The 26,937-nt window shown below is 42.8% G+C and overlaps 1 protein-coding gene and 2 long non-coding RNA genes across 3 annotated transcripts in view; all 3 read right to left on the reverse strand.

Annotated features, from left to right (window-relative positions):
• Nucleotides 1-4,710: 4,710 nt before the first annotated feature.
• LOC118384447 (uncharacterized) lies at nucleotides 4,711-12,110 on the reverse strand. Its single transcript, XR_004825835.1, has 3 exons — nucleotides 11,927-12,110; nucleotides 5,125-5,194; nucleotides 4,711-4,839 (listed from the first exon to the last, which is right to left on the reverse strand). It is a non-coding gene; the product is annotated as an uncharacterized LOC118384447 (long non-coding RNA).
• A 4,701-nt stretch (nucleotides 12,111-16,811) lies between these two features.
• LOC118384449 (eukaryotic translation initiation factor 1) lies at nucleotides 16,812-21,294 on the reverse strand. Its single transcript, XM_035770996.2, has 4 exons — nucleotides 21,114-21,294; nucleotides 19,966-20,129; nucleotides 19,782-19,883; nucleotides 16,812-19,590 (listed from the first exon to the last, which is right to left on the reverse strand). The coding sequence occupies exons 1-4, from the start codon at nucleotides 21,142-21,144 to the stop codon at nucleotides 19,546-19,548; spliced, it is 342 nt and encodes a 113-aa protein (XP_035626889.1). The 5' UTR covers nucleotides 21,145-21,294; the 3' UTR covers nucleotides 16,812-19,545.
• LOC127929997 (uncharacterized) overlaps nucleotides 16,812-26,937 on the reverse strand; it is a 29,547-nt gene continuing 19,421 nt past the window's right edge. The window contains exon 2 of the long non-coding RNA XR_008136459.1: nucleotides 16,812-17,695. This is a non-coding gene — a long non-coding RNA (uncharacterized LOC127929997). The remainder of the gene's footprint in view (nucleotides 17,696-26,937) is intronic.

Consider the following 26,937-nt stretch of genomic DNA (forward strand, 5'->3'; position numbering starts at 1 on the left):
AGTAGAAAACAACCCTTTATAGCGCCTCCCCGCACGTAAGGACGTGCATCACGCCACACCCTATTTTACTGGAAAAATTACGTAATTATCTTGGTATTTCAGTGGGGAAAATACCAACACCTGGAACCTAGGCTACATAAAAACTATAGCACAAATATATAAATTAAATGTGAAGATTTTAGTTAATAAAGCAATGTTCTTCGTCGATGAAACAATGGTCAGTGGTACATTATTCCATTTTAGGAAATATATTGAAAACAGATGTTTCTGTTTTTGGTATTTCTACACCTGCATTGCTTGCTGTTTGGGGTTTTAGGCTGGGTTTCTGTACAACACTTTGTGACATCAGCTGAAGTAAGAAGAGCTTTAAAAATACATTTGATTTGATTTGTTTTTAACTGACTAACTATAGGCTTCTCCTAACATGTAGTTGATCGAGCCCCCTCGGGAGAGTTGCAGATTACAGTAAAACATTCTTATGCCAACTATACAATGTGTTGGCACCTTTAATTAATGTACCATAAAAAAGTCACTTTCAGCACCCCTCTTGATGAAGTCAGATTCAGAGGGGTTGGGTTAAATGCAGAAGACACATTTCAGTTGAAGGCATTCAGTTGTACAGCTGACTAGGCATCCCCTTTTTAAAATCGTTACATCTCAAATGTAAACACGACCTCACTTGAAAACTAGCTGCTGTTTGTCTGTGTCTGATCCGGCATCCTTGGGACGTCCCTGCGCTAAACTGTAATCATAACCCCTTAACCTAACCCTAACCATTGTCCCAAGGATCCCTGAAAGAACTGGCCGTGTGTGATGAACTCCCAATGACTGAAATAGGGAAAATATCTGTTGTAGAGTGTACTTAAAAAATTCAGCATGCAATCTGAATTGTCTTGATCGTAGGAAGATGTATCCCGTTGACCATATTTAGCCAATTTATAGACAGCTAGCCAATGCTTAGAGTTTGACTAACCTAGCCTGCTACTGCTGTAAATGTACACTGCTCAAAAAAATAAAGGGAACACTAAAATAACACATCCTCGATCTGAATGAATGAAATATTCTTATTAAATACTTTTTCTTTACATAGTTGAATGTGCTGACAACAAAATCACACACAAATTATCAATGGGAATCAAATTTATCAACCCATGGAGGTCTGGATTTGGAGTCACACTCAAAATTAAAGTGGAAAACCACACTACAGGCTGATCCAGCTTTGATGTAATGTCCTTAAAACAAGTCTAAATGAGGCTCAGTAGTGTGTGTGGCCTCCACGTGCCTGTATGACCTCCCTACAACGCCTGAGCATGCTCCTGATGAGGTGGTGGATGGTCTCCTGAGGGATTTCCTCCCAGACCTGGACTAAAGCACTCCTGGACAGTCTGTGGTGCAACCCAGTTGGTGGATGGAGCGAGACATGATGTCTCAGATGTGCTCAATTGGATTCAGGTCTGGGGAACGGGCCAGCCTGTCCATAGCATCAATGCCTTCCTCTTGCAGGAACTGCTGACACACTCCAGCCACATGAGGTCTAGCATTGTCTTGCATTAGGAGGAACCCAGGGCCAACCGCACCAGCATATGGTCTCACAAGGGGTCTGAGGATCTCATCTCGGTACCTAATGGCAGTCAGGCTACCTCTGGCGAGCACATGGAGGGCTGTGTGGCCCCCCAAAGAAATGCCACCCCACTCCATGACTAACCCACCGCCAAACCGGTCATGCTGGAGGATGTTGCAAGCAGCAGAAGTTCTCCACGGTGTCTCCAGACTGTCACGTCTGTCACATGTGCTCAGTGTGAACCTGCTTTCATCTGTGAAGTGCACAGCGCGCCAGTGGCGAATTTGCCAATCTTGGTGTTCTCTGGCAAATGAAAAACGTCTTGCACAGTGTTGGGCTGTAAGCACAACCCCCACCTGTGGACGTCGGGCCCTCATATCACCCTCATGGAGTCTGTTTCTGACCATTTGAGCAGACACATGCACATTTGTGGCCTGCTGGAGGTAATTTTGCAGGGTCTAGCAGTGCTCCTCCTGCTCCTCCTTGCACAAAGGCGGAGGTAGAGGTCCTGCTGTTGGGTTGTTGCCCTCCTACGGCCTCCTCCACGTCTCCTGATGTACTGGCCTGTCTCCTGGTAGCGCCTCCATGCTCTGGACACTACGCTGACAGACACAGCAAACCTTCTTGCCACAGCTCGCATTGATGTGCCATCCTGGATGAGCTGCACTACCTGAGCCACTTGTGTGGGTTGGAGACTCCGTCTCATGCTACCACTAGAGTGAAAGCACTGCCAGCATTCAAAAGTGACCAAAACATCAGCCAGGAAGCATAGGAACTGAGAAGTGGTCTGTGGTCCCCACCTGCAGAACCACTGCTTTATTGGGGGTGTCTTGCTAATTGCCTATAATTTCCACCTGTTGTCTATTCCATTTGCACAACAGCATGTGAAATTTATTGTCAATCAGTGTTGCTTCCTAAGTGGACAGTTTGATTTCACAGAAGTGTGATTGACTTGGAGTTACATTGTGTTGTTTAAGTGTTCCCTTTATTTTTTTGAGCAGTGTGCATTTGCCTGCTGAGGCTAGTGTTTCATTAGCTATCTCTCTGTCAGTGAACACATTTTTTAAATATGATTTGGCATGATTATGGGGTGGTTTTGCGGACACAGATTAAGCCTAATCCTAAACTAAATTGCACTTTTAAACTGGACTAACTGAAATGGAATTTCTCAGACATGGTTGAAAATAGCCTCAGAGTTGCTCTAGTCTAGATTTAAAAAATCTGATTTCCAGAAGGACTTTAGAGTAAATATAGATTTAAGTGAAGGTTTAAATTAAACCTGTCCAGAGTCAGGTTTAACTTCAGATTAATGGATGTTGGCCCCCATGTTGACCTTGGCGATGGAGTAAAATAGATTACCCTGGACTAATTCAATGATGATCAAAGAGCACCACCAAGTCCAGACAAAAGGACAGTTATAGACCGGAGCAACTCACTGAATGATTTTGATTATATCAAATTTCCGTGACTATTTCCTTACGTACAAAGAAAATGCACCTAACATCATTTGTTTGCTTGAGCCAAGGCTTTTATCTGAATCTCTTAGGGGAAAGCCCATTCCTCCTTCCCTACTGATCACCTTGAGTTTTTTTGGCATCTGCAACCTTCCTCGTGAAACAGGAGATTTGTGTGGTGTAGGTGAACTGACTGTATGCAGAATAGTACACAAAAGTCTGCAATGGTATATGTGAACTGAAAGACAATTACATCAAGTTCCCTGATGCTGCGGCCCAAGCCAACTACAAGGTAGAGTTATATGAATATGGGAACTTGCCTGGAGTCATTGGCTATATAGATTGATGTCAAATTCCCATTAAGTGTCCCTCTGCAGCAGGTGCTGAGGACTACAGGAATCGTAAATCTGGTTCTCTATAAATGTACAAAGTGTGTGCACTCCCACTTTGCAGTTCTCCAACATTGTTGCATATTGGAAAGGTATGATTTATGACTCAAGGATTTTCCAAAACTGTATGCTCAGCTTGAAGGAGGACAACATTGTGGAATCATACTTGGTGACAGTGAGTATGCACAGAACAACTTCTTGTTCATCCCCTATCTTCATGCAATAGGACCTGAACAACAACTCTACAACCCAGCTCATATCCACTCCAGAGGTGTAGTGGAGCACATGTTTGGTGTATGGAAGAGTCCTTTCCAGTTTCTCAGAAACACATTGCGCTTTCAACCAAGAAGATGCTGCATTGTCATAATTTCAACAGCAGTGCTTCACAATTACCTCAAACAGCATGGCTGCCCAGATCCTCACACTGAAGATAAGGATGATCCAAACGTTCCCATGGTTGAGGCAGACACCGACAGAAATGGACTAGCCTACAGAGATGCTTTTGCTACGCAGGACTTCTCACAACAAAGATAGCTCAAGTGATTGAAGCAAACATTAGCCATTATTGGGACCATGAACTGGTGCTGGTTGGAGAATAACATTGGCACTGCTGCTGCTTAATTTTTCTCTCCTCCTTCATAGTGTAAGGTTCAAATTGATTACGGGGGTCTTCTAAAGACCCCCACCATTGATGATGTTGCTATTCATTTGCTTATGTGCCATTGTACTTATGCTCACTGTATAGCTGAATATTGAGGCCTCTGTCTGTGTCTAGCTCTCTGCCAAAATCCGCAGCCCCGCCTGTGAGAAAAGGTGTGAAAAGGGACTGAGGGTGATAGCGAGAGAGAAAGAGAGAGACAGTGTCTGTTTTTCTATGAAACAAGAGCAGATTTGCACGCCACTGAAAAAGGTTCTCATAAACCTTGTGTTAAGAATAACTTGTTCTTTTAGCTGCACGCGCAGGTTTTGACATAGGAGATCACACCATAAGGTGCCGTCTTGGGTATATAAGATCCTGTCTTTCTTTTGTTCGGGGCAGAACATCAGGAGAGGCATCATTTGTATGTCTGATGTTTGATCTTTGACTTCTGTCTACATCTGTATTCTAATTAAAATCGTTGTGATTTATATATGCACATTTCGAGTGTTCCTTATTTGTTAAGTAAATAACAGAGCCCAGAAAAGTGGAACCAACATTAGCCAACTCAACATGAAGGGTGTGCATCTTCATATCATGCTCTTCTTTTAAATACATTCGTTTTTCGCTCATGAAACTAATGTATTTAGCACCAGTTTCTCATTCATGCTCACAGCCTCTTTGTCTTTGTCCTGCAGCCCATGTTAGTGACACAATCTTCCCTCCTGGCTGCTGCAGATGTAGTGAGCTGACCTTCATCCTGTCTTATCCCCTCCAAGCTATGGTGATCATCTGCCTCTAGAAAATGATTACATTGCTGCATTATATCATATTATTTCTTCAAGAGTTGCATTCATTACATCATTGTTATTATGGAAGTGCAAGAGATGACTGACAACGTTATATATTCCCTGCAGTCCAGGGATGGCACATGTTCAATGAATGTGGTCTACCAAATGAGGATTGGACTGTCCATCTGAACTGTCCAAATGGTGATCATCGGGGACACCTTCCAGGGGTTGTTGGCTATCAAATATCCCATTCAACAAGTCCCCCCCCCAGCTCATCTGTCTCTGGTCTTACCAGTCTTAAAACACTCCCCACGAGCAACATTTGTCTTCTTTAAGTTGATTGTTATGTTTTTCCACAGGACCTTAGAAAGACAAGACAATATAGAAATTATATTAGTTATTATGCGTGATTCTGTGTGTTACATTTCTGTCTCACGAATACATTTAGGCCCCACTGTGTTGTTACACAAGAACAAATTGACTTTGATTTGTAAAGTGGGCCAACAATTAACTGAAGTTGTTGTAGCGTCCTTTTGTTAACTTTTTCATTTGTGTTGAATTCATTACAAATGGTAGTCCAGACATTATTATTCTTGTTTTCTGTTGATGAATCATGCTATTTGTTCTCCATAATTGGGTGCTTTGACAAAAATCACTTCAAGAAAGTTTTTTCAAAGTCACCGAAATTCTTTGAACGTTTTCTTTTACCTCTGTCCATTGTTTGGTTAAAGTTATTTGTTCCAATTCAACACAATGCTTATGTATTAGTGTCCCATCCTGGTTTTTGAAGCATCCTCAGGTCAGTACTAAGTGCAAATTGTTCATCTAACCAGGCTTCAAGCCAATAAAAGATTGACGGAGGCGAGGGACATGGACTGGAAATGACGAAGGGAGTTTGGATGGCTAACTAAAAAGCAGCATTCCTCAAGAGAGGATGGCTTTCACTTCAGGAGTGATGAATTCCTTAACTTCTTTGACGAAAAGATCATGATCATTAGAATGCAAATTACGGACCCCTCTTTGAATCTGCGTATTTCTCCAAAGCTCAGTTGTCCTGAGTCTGCACAGAACTGTCAGGACCTAGGATTAATGGAGATAATCACGTTTTTTAATCCTGTATCGCTTGACACATTCATGAAAATAATCATGGCCTCTAAACCTTCAAGCTGCATACTGGACCCTACTCCAACGAAACTACTGAAAGAGCTACTTCCTGTGCTTTGCCCTCCAATTTTGAAAATAATAAATGACTCCCAATCCTCAGGAGGTGTACCAAACACACCAAAAGTAGCATTTATGAAGCCTCTCTTAAAAAAGCTAAACCTTGATCTGGAAAATGTAAAAAAACGATCAGCCTTTATCGAATCTCCCATTCCTCTCAAATAAAAATAAAAAAGCTGTTGCACAGCAACTCATTACCTTCCTGAAGACAAATAATGTATACTTTTTTTATTTTTTATTTTATTTCACCTTTATTTAACCAGGTAGGCTAGTTGAGAACAAGTTCTCATTTGCAACTGCGACCTGGCCAAGATAAAGCATAGCAGTGTGAACAGACAACACAGAGTTACACATGGAGTAAACAATTAGCAAGTCAATAACACAGTAGAAAAAAATGGGCAGTCTATATACAATGTGTGCAAAAGGCATGAGGAGGTAGGCGAATAATACAATTTTGCAGATTAACACTGGAGTGATAAATGATCAGATGGGCATGTACAGGTAGAGATATTGGTGTGCAAAAGAGCAGAAAAGTAAATAAATAAAAACAGTATAAAAACAGTATGGGAATGAGGTAGGTGAAAAAGGGTGAGCTATTTACCTATAGACTATGTACAGCTGCAGCGATCGGTTAGCTGCTCGGATAGCTGATGTTTGAAGTTGGAGAGGGAGATAAAAGTCTCCAACTTCAGCGATTTTTTGCAATTCGTTCCAGTCACAGGCAGCAGAGTACTGGAACGAAAGGCGGCCAAATGAGGTGTTGGCTTTAGGGATGATCAGTGAGATACACCTGCTGGAGCGCGTGCTACGGATGGGTGTTGCCATCGTGACCAGTGAACTGAGATAAGGCGGAGCTTTACCTAGCATGGACTTGTAGATGACCTGGAGCCAGTGGGTCTGGCGACGAATATGTAGTGAGGGCCAGCCGACTAGAGCATACAAGTCGCAGTGGTGGGTGGTATAAGGTGCTTTAGTGACAAAACGGATGGCACTGTGATAGACTGCATCCAGTTTGCTGAGTAGAGTGTTGGAAGCCATTTTGTAGATGACATCGCCGAAGTCGAGGATCGGTAGGATAGTCAGTTTTACTAGGGTAAGCTTGGCAGCGTGAGTGAAGGAGGCTTTGTTGCGGAATAGAAAGCCGACTCTGGATTTGATTTTTGATTGGAGATGTTTGATGTGAGTCTGGAAGGAGAGTTTGCAGTCTAGCCAGACACCTAGGTACTTATAGATGTCCACATATTCAAGGTTGGAACCATCCAGGGTGGTGATGCTAGTCGGGCATGCGGGTGCAGGCAGCGATCGGTTGAAAAGCATGCATTTGGTTTTACTCGCGTTTAAGAGCAGTTGGAGGCCACGGAAGGAGTGCTGTATGGCATTGAAGCTCGTTTGGAGGTTGGATAGCACAGTGTCCAATGACGGGCCGAAAGTATATAGAATGGTGTCGTCTGCGTAGAGGTGGATCAGGGAATCGCCCGCAGCAAGAGCAACATCATTGATATATACAGAGAAAAGAGTCGGCCCGAGAATTGAACCCTGTGGCACCCCCATAGAGACTGCCAGAGGACCGGACAGCATGCCCTCTGATTTGACACACTGAACTCTGTCTGCAAAGTAATTGGTGAACCAGGCAAGGCAGTCATCCGAAAAACCGAGGCTGTTGAGTCTGCCGATAAGAATTTGGTGATTGACAGAGTCGAAAGCCTTGGCGAGGTCGATGAAGACGGCTGCACAGTACTGTCTTTTATCGATGGCGGTTATGATATCATTTAGTACCTTGAGTGTGGCTGAGGTGCACCCGTGACCGGCTCGGAAACCAGATTGCACAGCGGAGAAGGTACGGTGGGATTCGAGATGGTCAGTGACCTGTTTGTTGACTTGGCTTTCGAAGACCTTAGATAGGCAGGGCAGGATGGATATAGGTCTATAGCAGTTTGGGTCCAGGGTGTCTCCCCTTTGAAGAGGGGGATGACTGCGGCAGCTTTCCAATCCTTGGGGATCTCAGACGATATGAAAGAGAGGTTGAACAGGCTGGTAATAGGGGTTGCGACAATGGCGGCAGATAGTTTCAGAAATAGCGGGTCCAGATTGTCAAGCCCAGCTGATTTGTACGGGTCCAGGTTTTGCAGCTCTTTCAGAACATCTGCTATCTGGATTTGGGTAAAGGAGAACCTGGAGAGGCTTGGGTGAGGAACTACGGGGGCGGAGCTGTTGGCCGAGGTTGGAGTAGCCAGGCGGAAGGCATGGCCAGCCGTTGAGAAGTGCTTATTGAAGTTTTCGATAATCATGGATTTATCGGTGGAGACCGTGTTTCCTAGCCTCAGTGCAGTGGGCAGCTGGGAGGAGGTGCTCTTGTTCTCCATGGACTTCACAGTGTCCCAGAACTTTTTGGAGTTGGAGCTACAGGATGCAAACTTCTGCCTGAAGAAGCTGGCCTTAGCTTTCCTGACTGACTGCGTGTATTGGTTCCTGACTTCCCTGAACAGTTGCATATCACGGGGCTATTCGATGCTATTGCAGTCCGCCACAGGATGTTTTTGTGCTGGTCGAGGGCAGTCAGGTCTGGAGTGAACCAAGGGCTGTATCTGTTCTTGGTTCTGCATTTTTGAACGGAGCATGCTTATCTAAAATGGTGAGGAAGTTACTTTTAAAGAATGACCAGGCATCCTCAACTGACGGGATGAGGTCAATGTCCTTCCAGGATACACGGGCCAGGTCGATTAGAAAGGCCTGCTCACAGAAGTGTTTTAGGGAGCGTTTGACAGTGATGAGGGGTGGTCGTTTGACTGCGGCTCCGTGGCGGATACAGGCGATGAGGCAGTGATCGCTGAGATCCTGGTTGAAGACAGCGGAGGTATATTTGGAGGGCCAGTTGGTCAGGATGACGTCTATGAGGGTGCCCTTGTTTACAGAGTTAGGGTTGTACCTGCTTCAGTCTAGTTTTAGAGCCCATCATAACACTGCACTCGTGAAGGTGGTAAATTACCTTTTAATGGAATCGGACCAAGGCTCTGCATCTGTTCTCATGATCCTAGACCTTAGTTCTGCTTCGATCACCACATTCTTTTGGAGAGATTGGAAACCCAAATTGGTCTACACGGACAAGTTCTTGCCTGGTTTAGATCTTATCTGTCAGAAAGATATCACTTTGTCTCTGTGGGTGGTTTGTCCTCTGACAAGTTAATTGTACGTTTCAGTGTTCCTCAAGGTTCCGTTTAAGGACCAATATTGTTTTCACTATATATTCTACCTCTTGGTGATGTCATCCGGAAACACAAAGTCAACTTTCACTGCTATGTGGATGACACACAATTGGCATAGCGTCGTCCGGGTTAGGGAGGGATTGGCCGGTAGGGATATCCTTGTCTCATCGCGCACCAGCGGGCCGGGCGCAGTGCATGCTAACCAAGGTTGCCAGGTGCAAGGTGTTTCCTCTGACACATTGGTGTGGCTTGCTTCCGGGCTGGATGCGCGCTGTGTTAAGAAGCAGTGCGGCTTGGTTGGGTTGTGTATCGGAGGACGCATGACTTTCAACCTTCGTCTCTCCCGAGCCCGTACAGGAGTTGTAGCGATGAGACAAGATAGTAGCTACTAACAATTGGATACCACGAAATTGGGGAGAAGAAGGGGGGAAAATATATATATATATTTTAAGGACAGACTTTTTTTGCATCTTCATAAAATCAGAAACTTTTTGTCCAAAATGATGCAGAAAAGCTAATCCACAATTTTGTCACTTCTAGATTAGACTACTGCAAGGTTCTACTCTCCAGCTACTCGTATAAAGCACTAAATAAACTTCAGTTAGTGCTAAACACGGCTGTTTGAAACTTGACTAGAACCAAAGGCTAGGGCTGATTTCAAGGTGTTACTGTTAACCTACAAAGCATTACATGGGCTTGCTCCTACTTATCTCTCCGATTTGGTCCTTCTGTACATACTTACACGTACGTTACATCACAAAATGCAGGCCTCCTTATTCTCCCTAGAATTTCTAAGCAAACAGCTGAAGGCAGGGCTTTCTCCTATATAAGTACATTTTTATGGAATGTTCTGCCTATCCATTTGAGAGACGTAGACTCGGTCTAGACCTTTAAGTCTTTACTGATGACTAATTTCTTCAGTAGGTCCTATGATTGAGTGTAGTCTGGTCCAGAGGTGAGAAGGTGAACAGCAAGGCACTGGACCAACGAACCACCCTTGCTGTCTCTGCCTGGCCGGCTCCCCTCTCTCCACCGGGATTCTCTGCCTCTGACCCTATAACTGGGCCTGAGTCCCTGGCTTACTAGTGTTCTTCCATGCCGTCCCTAGGAGGGGTGCGTCACCTGAGTGGGTTGAGTCACTGGCATGATCTTCCTGTCTGGTTTTGGCCCCCCTATACTCAGCCTTGTCTCAGGGTAGTAAGTTGGCGGTCTTTGACATCTGCTGATGTAAAAAGGGCTTCATAAATACATTTGATTGAATGATTGATTGAGATGACGGAAGCAGAAGTGTTGTTTGAAGATGAAAGTGCGTCGAGTACAGTTAGTGAGGAAGATGAGTGGACAACAGTGAAGTCCAAGAACGAAATGAAAAGGGCTACAATTGTTGTGGGAAATGAGTCTGATGAATCATTGCTTGTTGGAGTACGATTTTTGGTTAAGGATGTTCATTTGAGGAAACCCTTTGGAAGTCACGAGGATGGTGAAGAAGGCATTGGGAAAAGTGGACGCAGTCAAAGAAACCAGGAATGGTATGGTGTTGATATCGTGTGTATCCAAAGAGCAAAAGGAGTGTGCATTGTGGCTTGCAAAAGTATCGACTCATGAAGTGGACAGCTTTGATTTTCAGAGCAGAGCATCGGTAAAAGGTGTTCTCTCTGGCGTCTCGTTGGACATTGATAATCAATATCTTAGGCAAAAAAAATGGAGTAGTCATGCACGTCGCTTGACCCGTAAGGGAGGATGGGAAAAAGGAGCAAAGTTGTATTAATGTCTGTATTATTGATGTTTGGTAAAGAGTATCTACCACCCTATGTAAAGCTGGGATATAAAATATATGCCGTAAGAGCATTCGTGCAAAACCTAATGCAATGCAAGAAGTGTAAAAGGTTTGGCCACGTGTCAAGTGTTTGCAGATGGAAGGAATATTTGATTGTCTTGGAATGTAATATGTTGCAACTGTGGTGGGGATCATATTCCTGAATTCCCTAAGTGCCCTGTTAGGGTGAAAGGGGTTGAGGTGTCGAGGATCAGCGCTGCACAGCAAATCTCCTATGTGGAGTCGGTGAAGAGAGTTGAAAGGGTAAGAGGCCACAGTTCTGTAGAAGATATGGCTGTGGATGCATCGCAACCAGTTGCAAATGTTATACATGAATCAAGTGATCTGGATACATTTATTGTGAAGAAGATGGATTTCGTAGCTTTATAGCCACAGTTATTAATTATGTCCAAGAAGTCCAAAAGCATTATACATAATTATACATAATTATACATCATTATACATCATTATAGCTGCAGCCGAGAACGTTTTGGGCCTCCAAGACTTAACAGCAGAAGAATTGCAAGGATTACTGTCACCAGAAAATGTCCTGCCCTCACAATCTTTTAAATAGAGACATGTTCCGAACAGACCCATGGCAACTAGACCCGGCCCAATCCGAGTGAGGGAAGCAGCAGAAAATCTATTTTTTTAAATCAACTTTATTACAACCCCCTAAGGGTGATGTGTGCACCTATGCGGAAATATAATTAGAATAATAAACCAATTCCCATAAAAATGTGTCAGTTTAAACTAGAGATATACATTTTTTTGCATTAGATGGCATCCGCCTATGTGTTGCACTTCAGCATCTGCGGTGAAAGGTGACAGAGATAGAGCGGTGTTTGTCATACCATGAGACATCCTGAAAAACGGTTTTCTCACAAAATCGTCTGTAGCGTCCGAACGGTTTGTTCTACGACCCCCACAAGCATCTTTGGACTAGTCTGAAGTTCGTGTAGCGAATCTGCCAACTTCTGTCAGTAATGTCCGAACAGTTCGGGCTACACACTAATATGACCCTCTGTGGAAAAGTGAGTCTCACGAACATGTACATGTCGATTCTCTTGCTCTAGGATGCCCACAGTTGTAATAATTAATGGAAATACAGGTATTTAATGGAGACTGTTTAGTGACAGCATGAATGACATCAGTGAGTCCTGCCTTGATGACTGTATTAGGTTTACAATTGTTCTATAGATTTTTGTCATCTTAAATTATTACTTGGAATAACAATAGCTAAAGCTCCCTGTCCCGGAATGACATGCTAAAGTGATACAAGTTTTCTGCTCCTGCTAGCTAGCAACAGGTCTACTTGTTGTAGCTAGCTAGGTGCATTGCTAGGGTTGCTGTGTTGTAAGTAAAGTTGGGTGTCAACTTTATAACTAAATAGATTACAAATATAAACTTTACCTGACAGCAGTGCGTCAGACGGAAATGAGGTGTTTTTGATGTAACAGGAACGTTATAGGCCTACTATGCTTTGGTATTATATTCGGTTCTGTTATGTAAACTGCAAATGAATCGGTATGTGATCTTGTGAGACATTGTGAGTAGATGTGCTTGTTTTGAGGTCAAAGCTAGAGCTGTATGGAGCCACCTGTGCACATTTGTTCATATTCTTTGCTAGTTAGTGAGTTATTAGCCCAGTTGTAGCTGATTTCTATTCAACAATGAGGGAGTGGTTGCTTCCTACAAGAGCACAACATGTGTGCATTTCTAGCCATCTTTGAAAAACAAATCAGGTAAAGAGGTTTTTATGTTATGTCTTAAAGGGGTAGTGTTGTATTTTGAGACTGTCTTGAATAAGCTAAGTAGCCAATAGGCAGAATATAGCATAATTTGTATAATATTTTGTATGAGTTTCTGTAATAATGGCATGGGAATAATAATTATTTTTATTTCGTAAAGTGGTTTCTTGCATCAAACAACACATTTTCAGTCACCTCCTTGGACAAATAGATAAACAGGTTCATGTCAAGCCCTGCATGTTTTTTTTTCAAGTCTCATGGAATGTAGGCCTACAATGAACCACACATTGGCTGCTACTATAGGCTGAATGATAGAACAGCTATTTCCATGTTAAAATGTTATGGGATGCATTTTCTCCATTGTTTTTTATGGTAGGACACTCTAGTAGGCCTACATTATGATCAAATGGCAACAGTAGGCTACTTGGCCACTGTTAAAACTGTAACTTAAAGTGGGTACAGACTCAGAGTTCACAGTAAACACTCAACAAAAGTAGCACTGAATTTTCACAATGTTCAAGTTTGCGCACAGAGACCTGAAATTTGCTCAGTGCTGAATTTTTTTGAGGGAACATTTCCTATGACTATAGCTATTTGTAGGCTATGGCCTAGGGGTATTTAACTCTTACCCTCCAAGGTCCGGAGCCTACTCATTTTCTGTTTTAACTGATAATGAATTGCACCTACCTGATGTCCCCGGTCTAAATCCATCCCTGATTAGACAGGAAGAACGAAAAAAGCACAGTGGAACTGCGTAATATCATTGCAATGGTTGTGAGGAGAGCTTTATTGCGAGTAGGCATTTGTGTACATTGTATTGTGTAGCTTACACACTGTATCATAAATCAGATTGATCACATGGTTACAATATACCTTATTAAAGAATAAAATGAAACAGAGAAATTCTATGAATAGTTCATATTTGCATAGATTAAACATGCTATCATATTAATTGACCAATTAGTGAACATAAATCATTACTATGTAGAAATGCAGGAAATTCCTTTTAAAACAGCCATACAAATCAAGCTTTTGGTGTTGTGTATTCATGCATCGCAATACACTATAATCTAAATGCATTATGACCTCTAACTTGGCCCAATTCACATTTCCAAATTCCCACCCTGACATACCAAGTTAGAATGGGCCCTGTGTCTCAAACAATAGCCCACTTAGGCTAAATATCCCAAGCAGAGCTACAGCAGCTTCCAGAGAGGATCAGGCTCCTTGAGATTTGTGGTTTGGGTGTCCTCAGCAGAACGGTGTCGTTTTGGGTTGCAATGCGCAAGAGGGGTCCATACAGTTTTATTTTATAAAGGCAAACACAAAGTGAATTAGGATTTTTTCCCCCCATGTTCGAATTGGCCAAAGTGGTCAAGCCTCAGACGGTCTTCAGTAGTGCACACATGTAGCCTATAGTTCTTCATCATTCTCACCAGCGCCAGAGAGAAGACAGGGAAGAAACCACAATTTTATACTTCTAGACTGATATACATATTTATTTGGTTTGTCATTCTATCGCTTTTCATGGAATTATTGTGGAAATGAAATATCATTTATTTAGATAACATTTTCCAGAAATAGTTTTACCAGCTGTGTATTCTCAAATTGAAAAAAGCACTCCGGCAGCACAACACCTCTGCTGGGTAGTTCACCATGTTTTATTGGTCTACTGTCTAGTATTTGGCAGCGTTTGCCTGTCCAGAAAACAGAAATAAAAGTATGTTGAAAAGGGGAAGAATTGACATGGGTAACAAATGGAAATTTGTTCACAATAAATAAATATACACAATAATATACCCTGCTTTGCAAAACGTGCACACCCAAAGATTTTGGTATCTGCACAGACATTGCTGACACATGCCAGATCTTACAACGCCTGGATAAGTATTTCACGCATCAGCTAAGCACATAATATGCTCCAGTAATCTGTTGCCAGACAGTTGATGACGTGGCATGCAAACAATGGTTGATGCATGCAACGTCTGATCAGGGAACACAACCTTTACCTCGCCATTCTCTGGAGGTGCATCATGGGGAATCAAATACCAACTACGATACACCTCCTGATACAGAGTTTGAGACAGCGTTATCATCAGCTGGGATGACCTCAAGGACCTTTTGTATAGTTCACATAGTTTGGTGGGTAGGATTGATATTGTAGCCAGGCCTAAGGCTAGTGTAAATTCACTGGTGGTATGGCTGCCTGACCCTAAGTGAACTCTTACAAGCCGCACCTTTTGAATTGTCCTCAATGTAGCACCTTGTCAGAACAGTAAAAACCACAACATGTTACAACTCAAACTAACATTTTGGCTGTATTTTGGAAATTAGTGGGACGTGTGACATTTGATGCGAAAAATCATAGATGAACCTTTCTGCTCGAGGTGGTTATAAACATTTAACGCTGATCCTGTGCATCAACTTGTCTCTCTCTCTTGCCAGGTGGCTTTCTTTCATACCCTGATGCTTTCTGAACTGAGTAGATTTACATATAATTAAAGCAAAATCTTCATCGCATTTGTTCAAATGTTAAATATTTCCAGATCACTTTGGGAGTGTTAGGTATCTACAGTACTTTATTATGATCTGATTATGCCAGTAGAACAATTGGTAAACACACTAACTAACATGCACAGAAAAGTCAAACTCCTCTGTTATGAAATCCATCACCTGACTTGACTACATTCTTTATAAAGTTGAACCTGATGGATGAATCTAAAAGCATACAGATGCTGCTAACTGTAATAATACAACACTATTTCATAGCCAGGTTTTGTTCGCTCACAGGGTAATGTTTATGTGCTGCAGGTAACACTGCCTGGCCGCTAGACCAGCCCCATATACAGGCACAACTCCTCTTAAATGTCCAATGCTGCCATTTGTATCTCAATATGACATCACTTCTGGGTAGCAATTTAGCTAGGACTGTCTGGAAGTGATCTGACTGGGGAGGGGAAAACTGAAAACTACGTAGACCTTTCTAAACAACAGGAAATCAGGCCTTGCTGCTAACCTCTCCCTTAATGGTCATCTTATGAGTGACAAAAAGGGATCATTAAGAGATTACGGTTGTTGTACATCATTGTCACCAACATAGATTTGGTGTAGTGCCACCAAAGGAGAAAAAGTATCATGAGTGGCATTCTTGCTGTAAACAACACACCCATTGACACTCAATGATCTTGCAGTTAGCCACTGTTCATCCATGCAGTGGGTCCTACAGGTGTCTTTTGACCCCCACAAAAAAAAGGAACTGACCTCAACCCACCAATAGGTCCTGACGCACCACTTGGGAAAAACTGGTGTCGAGATAGGGTGGCATCCACCGAGCCACAAGTGGCCTTTATCGTCATTGTCACTTTTCATATCTTCACTTATAAATAATGTCAAGCTGGTCTGATAACATTTCCCCACAGAATAAACAAGCCATTAATCTTTCTGTGGCAATGTAAATTTATCTCATTATGGAAGAAAAGCTGAAGGTGATCTTTTGAACTTCATTAAATTCCAAGATTATATGCCGCCGATAGCTAGAATTTAGCTTGAACAGTTGTCAGACATAACATGTAAAAAAGTACCTGTCATTTTGGGTGGAAATGATTACCTTTCAACAACAAATTAGCTTTAAGCAATGTGTCAAGATTTTGGAACAGAATATTCTTCTGGTGACTTTAGGACAGTGTCCTAATTACGCAATAAGGCCCGAGAAGTTGTGGTATATTGGCCACATATTACAAACCCCCAATGTGCCTTATTGCTATTAAAAACAGGTTACTAACGTTATTAGAGCAGTAAAAAAAAAAATGTCATACCCATGGTATACAGTCTGCTATACCACAGCTGTCAGCCAATCAGCATTCAGGGCTCGAACCACCCAGTTTATAATAAAGAGCGTAATGTTTTATTCAATTTACCACTTAAAATGTGACTTTTGATGTTGCATTATGTATATTTCACTTAACCAGTTAATGTATTTTCACAGTAGGCAACTTAAAAATGTATTTATTGGTCCACTTCAAGAAAAAAAAAAACGTTTTACAAGGTATTCTGTCTCCATACAGACCTTTTTCCACTGTGATCCTGCCTTCAGAACCATCCAATTTACATTTGAAAGAGAAGAAAACATAATTCCATCATAGACATACCCACAACTGTTTTTGTAGATCTGTGGTGGGCAGGGTTTCTTCACACCCACCCTTGCTTTCAATAGACAAAAACATGTAACATTTTTGCACAGTTCAAAAAAGCCCTTTATAGCATCACATCAGACCCCAGGTTGGAGGGACGTTGACAGCATCAATGCAGTTGTTCCGTGCCAGTGGCGCTAAGCAGCTCTCCCACGACTGCAGAGGGGGACACTGGAACAGTGTTTGTGGTGGTGCAGGAGGGTATTAGACCTTAATGGGGTATGCATCAAGTGTCTCGGGGAGCATGACAAAATTCTCAAGCTCCCTGTGCATCAGCAAGAGGGAGAACCTGGAAGATCTTAATGGTCGCTTTGCGTCCTACACGGAGAATCTAAATTAGATACCTTTTCGCATCACAATTGTAGGGTTTTCTTTTTTCACTGTTAGCCTAAAGAACTACCATTCACTTTCTCCTATCATTAGATGTAAAAATCAAATGATATTCTGGTCAGATGCGATAGAACGGCCACCCAGTGCTTTCAAGTACTCAGTTGTGATTCCTCTCTTAGTGGCTAAAACAGTGAGAAGTCTACCTAGGATGTGTGTTGTATGAATGTGTGAGGCTCGATGTTGTGTGGCTCAGGTGCACTCACTAGAGGGAACCAACACGCAGCTTGAGCTACAGATCAAGGAACATTGGGAGAGAAGATCCCTTGGTGACCGTAAAGACATGACTTGCCACCTGGGGATGATCGATAACCTTCAGAACCAGGTAGGTCTACATGGGGACCACTGAACACCTGTCACCAAGTAGAATTCTAGCCCATCCTTTCAGCAAACAGTAGTGGGAGGGAAAGTAGATAAGCAAACGAAGGACACCACTGGGCACAGACATAAATTCAATACAAACCAAATCTAAAGGGGAAAATATTTAAACAGATATTGGCACAGCACTGAACAAAAATATAAATGCAACATTTGAAATGTGGAACCAACATTTTACAAGCTGAAATAGAAGCTCATAAACATTTGCCAAAAGCACAAAAAACATTTCTCAAATTTTGTGCACAAATTTGTTTTACATCCCTGTAAATGAAAGGTTACTGAGGTGGTCTGTAATTAAAGCCCTTTTGTCAGGAAAAATTCATTCTGATTGATTGGGCTTGGCTCCCAAGATGGTAGGCCTATGCCCCCCCCAGACCCACCCATTGCTGCGGCACTGCCCATTCATATGAAATCAATAGATTAGGGCCTAATGAATTTATTTAAATTGTCTGATTTCTTTTATGAACTGTAACGCAGTAAAATCATTGAAATTGCTGCAGTTATATTTTTATTCAGTGTACATGACCAAAAGTATGTGGACACCTGGTTGTCAATCTCATGGGAATTAATATGGAGTTGGTCCCCCCTTTGCTGCTATAACAGCCTCCACTCTTCTGGGAAGGCTTTCCACTAAATGTTGGAACATTGCTGCAGGGACTTGCTTCCATTCAGCCACAAGAGCATTAGTGAGGTCGGGCACTGATGTTGGTCGATTAGGCCTGGCTCGCAGTCGGCGTTCCAATTCATCCCAAAGGTGTTCGATGGGGTTGAGGTCAGGGCTCTGTGCAGGCCAATCAAGTTCTTCCACACCGAGCTCAACAAACCAGTCCTGTACGGACCTCGCTTTGTGCATGGGGGCATTGTCATGCTGAAACAGGAAAGGGCCTTCTCCAAACTGTTGCCACAAAGTTGGAAGCACAGAATCATCTAGAATTTCATTGTATGCTGCAGCGTTAAGATTTCCCTTTACTGGAACTAAGGGGCCTAGCCCAAACCATGAAAAACAGCCCCAGACCATTATTCCTTCCCCACCAAACTTTACAGTTGGCACTATGCATTCGGGCAGGTAGCGTTCTCCTGGCATCCGCCAAACCCAGATTCGCCCATCAGACTGCCAGATGGTGAAGCGTGATTCATCACTCCAGAGAATGCGTTTCCACTGCTCCAGTGTCCAATGGCGGTGAGCTTTACACCACTCCAGCCGACGCTTCGCATTGCGCATGGTGATCTGAGGCGTGTGTGCGGCTGCTCGGCCATGGAAACCCATTTCATGAAGCTCCCGACGAACAGTTATTGTGCTGACGTTGCTACCAGAGGCAGTTTGGAACTCAGTAGTAAGTGTTGCAACAGAGGACAGACGATCTTTACATGCTACTTGCTTCAGCACTTGGCGATCCCCTTCTGTGAGCTTGTGCGGCCTACCACTTCTCGGCTGAGCCGTTGTTGCTCCTAGACGTTTCCACTTCACAATAACAGCACTTACAGTTGACCGGGGTAGCTCTAGCAAGGCAGAAATTTGACGAACTGACTTGTTGGAAAGGTGGCATCCTATGACGGTGCCACGTTGAAAGTCACTGAGCTCTTCAGTACGGACCATTCTACTGCCAATGTTTGTCTATGGAGATTGGATGGCGTGTACACTATTTTATACACCGGTCAGCAATGGGTGTGACCGAAATAGCCGAATCCACTAATTTGAAGGGGTGTCCACATAATTTTGGCCATGTAGTGTATCAGGACAAGGGGAGATGAGGCTGCTGAGAGCTTCTAGAATCCGTGGACCTTGAGCTGCTCCTCTTTCGCCAGGCCAATCTGGAAGTGGGATGAGGGCAGAAGAGACATCACACAAAGGAACTCTGAACTCCAGTCACCGAACATTTACAGACAGGTGTTTTCTATGAGAGCCACCTGTAGGGGCTATGACAGATGGCCACTTAGTACACACAAGTGTGGAGTATAGGCTGGGTGCAATGTGCTATAGCAGGGACAAGAGTCAAACCTACCTCAATCAGAAACGTGCAGATATTCTTGCGCTGGTCACCTTGCAGCTGAATCACTTCCCCATACTCTGGGTGCTCAATCACTGTCCCATTGCAGGCAAATTTCTGTTGACAAAGCAGAACTAGTCAAACAAGACATGGACCTTTTTTTAGTTTACCACCTAGTGTAAACTCTGCCATAACATACCTTCTTAAAGGCCTTGACTAGCTTCTTCTTATCATAGTCGATGGCTATGCCCTGGACCGTGGTCAGAGTCTTCCTGCCGTTACGCTGCTGGATTCTTATGTGGATGTAGTCGTCAGTCCCAGATGGGAGTCTGTCATTACCCTTAGTTGCATCTGCAAATGGGTCTGTGGGAAGAACACCATTAAAAACAAATCCATTTACTTAAGACAAAAATAGAGTTCAAAACAAGCAACCTAAATTGATACCTAAAATGTCACTTTTGTTTGACCTAGATAACAAAAAATGCAGACCGATAAACTGGTGATGTAACGTCCTATCCACAAGTCTCAGGCCCAAGCAAAACGCTGCTCAGATGATGGTTAACAGACTAGTATAGTACATGGAAATGTAGGTGTTTGATAAATCCCCCCCCAAAAAAAACGGGTGACTAATTTACGCAGACCTAAGTTTATCTGGAATACTGGGGGGGTTGGTAACACATGGTGAGAGAAAGCAACATTTCACAGTCCAGATAGCCAATCATTCCGGCAAAACACAACAGGCAGAACTAGCTGAAATTTCGAAATGACAGCATGATTGAAACTACGACAGTAGGGGGAATATCATTAGATCTAGCTATTTGTCTGAACTATTTATAATTTCACCCTGAAGGCCTTCCTGAAAAAAAAAATGTATCAGACAGATTGGGCAAATAGTTACATTTATACTCGGGCCATTGTTGACACTGCCAGAAAAACAACCGGCAGAAACAATTTGCTAACCGAATAACGTTAGATATTGTACGTTGATTAATGTGTCCACAATACAGACTAATTTGCTATAACGGCTACAAATCCGTGTTGGGACCAAACGTTAAACAAGGACATTAACTTCGTCTGATGATGTCGATAGGTGTTGGTCAACGTAAAAAAATAAATAAATAAAAAAACACACCTGGCATTCTATTAATAACTTTTTGCAATCTGAAGGGAATGTTCTCGACATAACTAACCAGATGTTTTATGAAGAGATTTATTTACAATTTATGATTCAAATCAAACGTTATATTTAGTTGTAACGTCGTCAACATGTTTGCAAATGATAGCTAACATTACCAACAGCCATTCCCCCCGCTAATCACGTTAGCCGAGAAGGTTGAAATGTCTTACCGAAAGTTTGGAGGTTCTGGATAGCGGACATACGATAAGATTGACTTTGCTTTCGGATGATAACTGGCTAGCGATCGACGGGTCTGCCCAAAATCTGTTTTTCTTTGAATCTTCCTTGACACGGGGACGAAGCTTTAGTCGACTGACCGGCTTTCACAAAATGGACATCGTTCAGATTGCAAAGTGGTACACAACCTTTTACAGCGCCTCCCCGAAACCATCGTCACCGACGTTTTTGACGTACGTATGGACGTGTGCTACGCCACCCTATTTTACTGGAAGGATGACATAATTATTTTCGTATTTCTAGGGGGAAAATATCCACTAGGCTGCATAACAAAATATAGCACAAATATCTAAATTAAATGTGGAGACCTTAGCTAACTCCAAGGTAGAGTTCTATGAATATGGGAACTTTCCTGGAGTCATTGGCTGTATTTAGGGTGACCAGACGTCCCCGTTTTCCGGGGACAGTCCCCGGCTGAAGCTGTCCCCGTTTTTAACTGTGCGTTAAAAACAGACCGCAACGTGAAATAGTTTACTTGGCAAGAAAGACTGGGCAGCAGAGCCTACCGGTTGACGTCTCAATCGCGTTGTGCTTGTTTAGGCCAACAGAGGGGGCTGCTCCCTATAGCAGCTTCATTCATTCTTCTTCTTCTACTAACTACTTGCTCGCGATAGTTTTAGAGAAAAATGCTGTGGCAAACTCAGCCAGAAGCTAGCAAGTATCAAGTGAATCCACAACATCACCACAAACGTCTTTTCAAGTCAAAAAATCGTTTGAGATACCAGCTAGTGATGTTATAATGTCACAATTTATTATATAGATAGATGATCTGCTGTATAAGGTTTTAAATAGGTTATGCTAGCTAACACTAGCTCTGTAGATTAAGTTAGCTAGCTACTGTTATGGTAGCTAGGTTTAAAAAAAAACATGTAAACATGCAGTGGACGGGCTATTTTTAAAATATGATAATATTAAATGAATGCACAATTCATTCGGAGAATATTTTTGTAGATTACAATTTTAATGGTTTGGCATAAGTAGTGTGAACATATATTTAGAAATGTTCATGGATAGCATTAGCAGTGGAGAGGAAGGAGAGGAGGAACAAGAGTGAAAGAGACAGTGGAGGAAAAGTAAAGATAAGGTTACAGAGCCTGGCAATGTATTATTCCAAACGATGTTTTAGAGATGAAATACAAAAATTAGGAAAGCAATGGGAATCTGTTAACCAATGTATTTGATCTAATAGTATGCTATTTATTAATACAGATTGGAGAGGAAGGAGAATGAAAAATTAAGGGAGTAAAAAGAGTGAAGCAAGGAGAGTGTAGAAGAGTGAGGTGGAAAGGTGTAGCTCAGTTGGTAGAGCATGGCGCTTGTAACGCCAGGGTAGTGGGTTCGATCCCCGGGACCACCCATACGTAGAATGTATGCACACATGACTAAGTCGCTTTGGATAAAAGCGTCTGCTAAATGGCATATATTATTATTATTATTATTATTAGGAAAGGAAGACGAGTGAAGAAAAGAGGAGGAGAAGAAAGAGTTAAGAGAGTAAGAAGAGTGACACGAGGAGAGTGAAGAACAGACAGGAGATACAATGACTCTTTCCAAGAAACAGAAATGCACTGTTTATGAAAAACATGATGAGAGAATCTCCATTTATACGCTCAGGTCAAGACGATAGAATGGTTCACTGCACCCTTTGTAATTCCCCTCTTTCAATTGGCAGCCGGAGAAGAACGGCAGTGGTAGAACATCAGCAGACGAAAAAGCACAAAGCCTCTCTGGTTGCCCGTGTTGGTTTGCCCTCTGTCACCACATTCTTCAAGAAGGTAGAGCCTTCCCAAGAAGAATATGGTTTAGCTGTGCAGGGGGTGTCTTTGCATACTACATTATGCAACACAATCATAGTTACAGATCTATGGACTGCATAGCACAACTGACACAGAAGCTTTACGAGCCAAAGTTTACATGTGCTAGGACAAAATGTGACGCCATAGTGAGTATTGTGTTAGCAACATGGGCAACTACTTTGGTAACACAGGACCTAGACCAGGTTGAATTTGTGTCCCTGTCCATTGATGTGTTCAATCATGGACATGTAAAGTTGCTGTCAATAGTAGTCAGATATTGTAAGATATATGGTGGCAACACATCTGTGGAAACAAAACTGCCTGATTTTGTTGAATTGAATGGAAAAACAGCAGAGGAAATTGCAGCTGAGGTCTTGGTGGTCATCCAAAAATGTAACCTGGAAAACATTCTCTGCAACCTCTGCGTGAAGAGATCCAGAAGGCAGCAGTCACACTGCAGGAAAAATGCCCCAATGTGACCATCAATGACAATGCATTGTGTGACGAGGTTACTGGCCAGCAAGAGTTCCTAAAGGGGGGATCGCTTGAAGAATGGAAAACATCTGAGGCACCACTTAGTCAGAGATGGAGCACGGTGGTTACCCACTTCAAAGAGAACGACATCCCACACATAACCTGGCTAGATTAGCGTCTGTTGTCATGTGCTTATCTGGAGGTAATGCACCAGTCGAGAGAGTGTTCTCCCAAATGAATGATCTATGGACAGCAGCAAGAAATAGGTTCACTGTTCCTACCATCAAGGCTGTGCTTATTGTGAAGACAAACTTCAACCTTCCCTGCCAGGAGTTCATGGAGAACCTGGCCAAAGACAGCAATCCTGAAGAACATACATTATTCTGAGAAACATACAGATTAGGTTGGTATAAGTATATTATGTAGTTACCAATCTCATCAGCATCTTATTTCTTTATTATGTTGTTAAGTATTTCACATATACTATTGTCTCTTTTTTCAATTTTGCTCATGTTCTCTTCTGCTCTTATTCTAGCAGGACCACTGAATGGCTGTTCAGATCGGACAGTTCTGTCTTGTCTATAGTGTTTCTGTAGTGTAGTTGTTTTCTCTGTATCACAATGTGCCTATTAGACTAAATACATGAAACTGGAATTGTCCCCCTTTTTTATTTCATAGATAATAACATTGGATATTTTTTCATTTCAGAAATCTGGTCACCTTAGTATAGATGGATGTCATATTCCCATCAATCAATCAATGACATTTATTTATAAAGCACTTCTTACATCAGTTGATGTCACAAAGTGCTGTACAGAAACCCAGCCTAAAACCCCAAACAGCAAGCAATGCAGGTGTAGAAGCACGGCGGCTAGGAAAAACTCCCTAGAAAGGCCAGAACCTAGGAAGAAACCTAGAGAGGAACCAGGCTATGAGGGGTGGCCAGTCCTCTTCTGGCTGTGCCGGGTGGAGATTATAACAGAACATGGCCAAGATGTTGAAATGTTCATAGACCAGCAAGGTCAAGTAATAATAATCACAGTGGTTGTAGAGGGTGCAACAGGTCAGCACCTCAGGAGTAAATGTCAGTTGGCTTTTCATAGCCGATCATTCAGAGTATCTCTACCGCTCCTGTTGTCTCTGGAGAGTTGAAAACTGCAGGTCTGGGACAAGGTAGCACGTCTGGTGAACAGGTCAGGGTTCCATAGCCGCAGGCAGAATTGTTGAAATTGGAGCAGCAGCACGACCAGGTGGACTGTGGACAGCAATGAGTCATCAGGCCAGGTAGTCCTGAGGCATGGTCCTAGGGCTCAGGTCCTCAGAGAGAGAGAGAGAGAGAATTAGAGAGAGCATAATTAAATTCGCACAGGACACCGGATAAGACGGGAAATACTCCAGATTTAACAGACTGACCCTAGCGCTTTCAACCAAGAAGATGCTGCATTGTCATAATTTCAACAGCAGTGCTTCATAATTACCTCAAACAAACTGGCTTCCTAGATCTTCATATTGAAGATGAGGATGACCCAGATAGATGTTCCCATGGTTGAGGCAGACAACAACACAAATGGACAAGCCTGCAGAGATTCTTTTGCAATGCAGCACTTCTCACAACAAAGATAGCTCAAGTGATGGGAGCAAACAATAGCCATGGATTCACAAATGGAAATATCGGGACCCCAAACTGGTGCTGGTTTGAGAGGAACATTGGTACTGCTGCTGCTTAATTTTTCTCTCCTCCTTCATAGACAACTCAACATGAAGGGTGTGCATCTTCATATCATACTCTTCTTTTAAATACATTAGTTTTTCACTCATGAAACTAATGTATTTAGCACCAGTTTCTCATTCATGCTCAGCTTCTTTGTCTTTGTCCTGCTGCCCATGTTAGTGACACAATCCTCCCTCCTGGCTGCTGCAGATGTAATGAGCTGAGTGCAAGAGATGACTGACAAAATTGCATATTCCAAGTCCAATGATGACACTTGTTGAATGAATATCCTACCAAATGAGGATTGGAATGGTCCCCCATCTGAACTGTCAACGGCTGAGTTTAGACAAGCAATTCTGATATTTTTTCCACTAATTGGTCTTTTGGCCAATCTGTCTCTGGTATCTCCAGCCTTGAAAACCCTCCATACAATCAACAGCTTTTGTCTTCTTCAAATAGATTTTTATGTTTTTCCACAGGACCTTAGAAAGACAAAACAATATATACTTAACACAAATATAAAACGCAACATGCAATAATTTCAATGATTTTACTGAGTGACAGTTAATATTAGGATATCAGTCAATTAAAATAAATTCCATAAACCCTAATCTATGGATTTCACATGACTGGGCAGGGGCGAAGCCATGGGTGGGCCTGGGAGTGCATAGGCCCACCCACTTGGGAGCCAGTCAGGCCCAGCAAATTAAAATGAGTTTTTCACCACAAAATGTCTTCATTACTGACAGAAATACTCCTCAGTTTCATCAGCTATCTGGGTGGCTGGTCTCAGACGATTCCGCATGCGAAAAAGCCAGATGTGGAAGTCCTGGGCTGGCGTGGTTACACGTGGTCTGCGGTTGTTAGGCCGGTTGGACTTAATGCAGACACAGACTTCCGGCGCCGACTGAGATGGCCGCCTCGCTTCGCGTTCCTAGGAAACTATGCAGTTTTTTGTTTTTTTTACGTGTTATTTCTTACATTAGTACCCTAGGTTATCTTAGGTTTCATTACATACAGTCGAGAAGAACTACTGAATATAAGATCAGCGTCAACTCACCATCAGTACGACCAAGAATATGTTTTCCGCGACGCGGATCCTGTGTTCTGCCTTACAAACAGGACAACGGAATGGATCGCATGCAGCGACCCAAGGAAACGACTCCGAAAAAGAGGGAAACGCGGCGGTGTTCTGGTCAGACTCCGAAAAAGGGCACATCGCGCAACACTTCCCAGCATTCTTCTTGCCAATGTCCAGTCTCTCGACAACAAGGTTGACGAAATCCGAGCAAGGGTGGCATTCCAGAGGGACATCAGAGACTGCAACGTTCTCTGCTTCATGGAAACATGGCTCACTGGGAAGACGCTATCAGGGCGGTGCAGCCAACAGGTTTCTCCACGCATTGCGCCGACAGAAATATACATCTCTCTGGTAAGAAGAGTGGCGGGGGCGTATGCCTCATGACTAACGGGACATGGTGTGATGAAGGAAACATACAGGAACTCAAATCCTTCTGTTCACCTGATTTAGAATTCCTCACAATCAAATGTAGACCGCATTATCTTCCAAGAGAATTCTCTTCGATTATAATCACAGCCGTATATATCCCCCCCCAAGCAGACACATCGATGGCTCTGAACAAACTTTATTTAACTCTTTGCAAACTGGAAACCATTTATCCGGAGGCTGCATTCATTGTAGCTGGGGATTTTAACAAAGCTAATCTGAAAACAAGACTCCCTAAATTTTATCAGCATATCGATTGCGCAACCAGG

This window comes from Oncorhynchus keta, chromosome 5 (assembly GCF_023373465.1).
Source record: "Oncorhynchus keta strain PuntledgeMale-10-30-2019 chromosome 5, Oket_V2, whole genome shotgun sequence".
Taxonomy (NCBI): Eukaryota; Metazoa; Chordata; class Actinopteri; order Salmoniformes; family Salmonidae; genus Oncorhynchus; species Oncorhynchus keta.